Source organism: Poromitra crassiceps (genome assembly GCF_964638095.1).
Source record: "Poromitra crassiceps genome assembly, chromosome: 11".
Lineage (NCBI taxonomy): Eukaryota > Metazoa > Chordata > Actinopteri > Beryciformes > Melamphaidae > Poromitra > Poromitra crassiceps.
In genome coordinates, this window is record NC_139643.1 from 25102237 (window position 1) to 25106137 (window position 3901).

General features: G+C 45.2%; 1 protein-coding gene across 1 annotated transcript; it reads left to right on the forward strand.

The window, feature by feature from the left end:
* Window positions 1–260: 260 nt before the first annotated feature.
* Window positions 261–3639, forward strand: LOC310785430 (zinc finger protein 629-like). Its single transcript, XM_083646495.1, has 4 exons — window positions 261–485; window positions 1012–1124; window positions 1776–1922; window positions 2448–3639. Exons 1-4 carry the CDS (start codon window positions 290–292, stop codon window positions 3081–3083), a joined length of 1092 nt encoding a protein of 363 aa, XP_083502621.1. The 5' UTR covers window positions 261–289; the 3' UTR covers window positions 3084–3639.
* Window positions 3640–3901: the final 262 nt, after the last annotated feature.

Genomic DNA, 3901 nt, shown 5'->3' on the forward strand with positions numbered 1-3901 from the left:
TTATTTTCCCCTTTAATAGGCGTTTATTTATTTTCTGCATGCATCAATGAATACAAGCCTAAATAACGTTAATTATGAGATGATTTATTCCCTGCGAAATATAATGACCCTGCCCTCGTACGCGTTAGTTACGTCTGACGTCAGTCACTGCAGTTTCTTCCAGCTTTGTATACGTTAATGCATGTACGTCATGTTGTAAACCTAGGCTATAACGTTACTCATCACCTGTATTATTTTCCAACGTTACAGCCCTGCTTGGTTGAGTGGTTTCTGATACAAACACAACAATATGGAACTGCTGAAGATAGAGCAAGTCATTGTTGGGAGTCATGTTGGGAGTGAAAAGATGTCCACCCCAGCAGAGATCAAGATTGAACCACCTGAACCTGTGGCTGTGAAGTCTGAAGCAGTCATACGTGAAGCAGTGAGGTCTAAACCAGTCATATGTGAACCAGTGACTGGGACTACCTCTTCTCTGCAGCCCTGTAAGCACTGACGTTAGATTCACAGTCAGAGATGTCATGCACTTGTTGTGTGTCTGTCAGGGATAGAACTTTGTCATTGTAGCTGACAAAGATTCACTGCACATCACACTAGTCGCTAGCAGACCTGGGGATCATGCGGCCCGGGGGGCCAGAACCGGCCCTCATGATGGTTCTGCCTGGCCCGGGAGGTCTAAGACAAACCACGCCATTTTACTTATGAAGCTAAAAAAAATTAGATGACCTAAATTGTCTGTTTGGAGTGATTTCCAATGTAATAAATGCTGAAGGAGTGGACAGTATGTTTTCTCTCATTTAATCTAGTGATAAAATTAGAGGTTACGGCATGACAATATTTTTTTGGCACCGGCAACAATCTGGCTTTCGTAATTATTTTTCCTGGCGAACCAGCTCTGCCCTAGAGTGATGTGCAGTGAGTCTAGGGAGACTGAGCTAGGTGCAGTGAAATTCTTTCGTATTTTAATCCAAATTAACTACGGTATGTCACCTTCTTCTCCTTGTGATGTAGATCAGCATAACCTGCAGTGTTTCCAGTGCTTCATCACCTTCACCGACCCCAAGGCCAAGGAGAGGCACATGAAGAAGAGCCATCGGGAGGAGTACAAGCAGCAGCTGCAGCTGGTATGGATGGACAACTAGACTGAGGGGGGAAAAAGACTTTGAGTTCACAATTGTGAGAAGTTTAATCTTATCTAAAGTCTCTCTCTTTACTCTCAGAATTCTGACTTTATTCTCTTCATTCTTAGAATTTATTGACAGGATAGCCCCTTGAGATGTTGCATCTCATTTTCGAGGGGGAAGAAGTCTGAGATTAATCTCAGAACTACATTTTTTCAAGTTGCCCTAATCCCCTCCCCCCAAACGCGCGCGCGTGTGTGTGTGCACACACACACACACACACACTGCAACAGATATGAAATCTATAATAATAATATTGTGTGTGTATTGCAACTGCAATATGGATTGTGATGCAATGTGGACAAAACCTTTTCTGCTTATTTTTTTAGCACATGAAAAAATCAAATTTGGGGGGTGACAAATTAAGATCCATGTGGTTAGGAGTTGATTGGTTTGAATATAACCAAGGGGATTCTTCAGTTGGTCAGTTAAAATACCTTTCACAATGGTAAAAAATAAGAAGAAATGCAGTTAAGCAAATCCTGTGATCACTATTAAGATTTTATAATTATGTTTAGTTAATTGTGCACCCAGGTCTGAAACCATTGTTATGCTGACCCCCCCCCCCCCCCCCCTTTCCATTCCCCCATTCAGCAAACTGATACAGTGTTCACTTGCTACGTGTGCCCCCGGAGCTTCTGGTCGTCTGAGGCGCTGACCCAGCACCAGCTGTCCCACAGCACAGAGGACAAGCCCTTCCGCTGCACCTACTGCCAGGAGTGCTTCCGCACGTTCGGAGAGGTGAGCATGCTACAACACCGCCTGCCTGTCATTTTATGCCGTACATGTACTATATTATTTCCGTATACAGTACATGTACTACATTATTTCCGTATACAGTACATGTGCTACATTATTTCCGTATACAGTACATGTACTATATTATTTCCGTATACAGTACATGTACTATATTTGGGGCGGCTGTGGCTCAGGAGGCAGAGCGTGTCGTCCACCAACCAGAAGGTCAGTGGTTCGATCCCCGGCTCCTCCAGTCCGCATGTCGAAGTGTCCTTGGGCAAGACACTGAACCCCGAATTGCTCCCGATGGCTGTGCCAGCACCCTGCGTGGCAGCTGGCCGGCCCTCGGTGTGTGAATGGGTGAATGTAGGCACATTGTAAAGCGCTTTGGATAAAAGCGCTGTATAAATGCACTCCATTTACCATTTCCATTGTATATGTTAAATGATGAAAAATAATTAAAACCCTCTTGTCTCCTGTTTTCTTTCTTTCTTCCTCATGATTGTTTTTTTGTTTGTCTTGACACAGCTGACGAGCCACCGGCGGGAGGAGTGCTCGGAACGCCAGTATCTCTGCAAAGATTGCCGCATCACGTTTCGCAGTGCCACGCGACTCCGCGCCCATCGCTACACCGTCCACCCGCTCGAGGAAGGCTTAATGACCTACCGCTGCGACAAGTGCAGGGGCAGGTTCCTAGCAGAGGAAGATCTCCTGCGCCACCAGGAGAGCTACCAGAACTGTGACGCTAAGCCCAAACGTGGCCGCCCACCCAAGAAAGCAGCCGGGGAGGATGACGACGACGACGACGACAAGGAATCGCCGGCAAACGGCCCGAAGCGAGGACGAGGACGTCCCCCCAAGGAGCCGGAACCGGAGCTCCAGATCCCTTGTCCCGAAGCAAACTGTGACCTCGTATTCCCTTCTGTCGCCGCCCTCCGCGTCCACAAGAAGGACCGCCACGGGCCTCGCCAGGCTCATTGCACAGAATGCGACGAGAGCTACGCGCGGCCCGAGCAGCTGAGAGCCCACGTGGCCAGAGCTCACAGCTCCGTACGACACAAGTGTCCCACCTGCGGGAAGAGCTTTGGTCGAGAGAGCAACCTAAAGGCCCACCAGAAGACCCACGACGAGGCAGAAGAGGCGGCTGACGATGACGAAAGATAATATGTGGCGAAAGGACTGCTGTTTTCTCATAGATCACTCAGTTAAGTAATTGTCAGAGTATTGATTCGAAGTATTGATGACTGTATTCTGCACAATGTACGTGGGCTTTTTTTAATGTAGGTTTACTGTTTTCTGGGCCGAAAGTTTTTGAAAAAAGGATAATAATGGATAATAGAGTTTGTTTGTCAAAGGCTATTTTTAAATTGTTTTCATTTAGAAAGACGTCAATAAGACTGTACTGATCTGTACATAATTATCATTTGAACTTCACATGACATGGCACTCTGCTTTCCATATTACCTCTATTATACCTTAAACAATTGTTTTTATATTCATTGTAGAGTTACTCGTTAATGTTCCCTCAAGTGTGGGAATATGTTTTACCTGTACTATCTGATTTTCAAAAATTAGGAAAATGGTCTAATAAATTTGACTGTCTTTGAGCATGGATTTGTTATGGTGATGGTCGTCAATCCAAAATAACTGGGCCAATGCATAGGATTCTGTACTATATTACTTCAATGCTGTAATCTGGAGATCTTCTCTCTCTTCAAAAGTAAACAACCCTTGCATTAAGCCTAACTTGTCATTTTACTGTGTCTTTGCAGTCAATCTGGGGAACAGTGTGACCCCGTAACCTAAAGGTCCCGGGTTAAGTTTATGTAACAGCCAATGTTGTGGTTCTCAATGTCAGTGCCTAGAGAGTTTCTGCTGGTTTCTGTACTACCAGGTTGAGGTGCAAATGTATGAATGAATAATCCCTGATTAGATAGCTAGAATGAAAGCCAGGATTGATAACCACTGAATAGAGGTTTAGA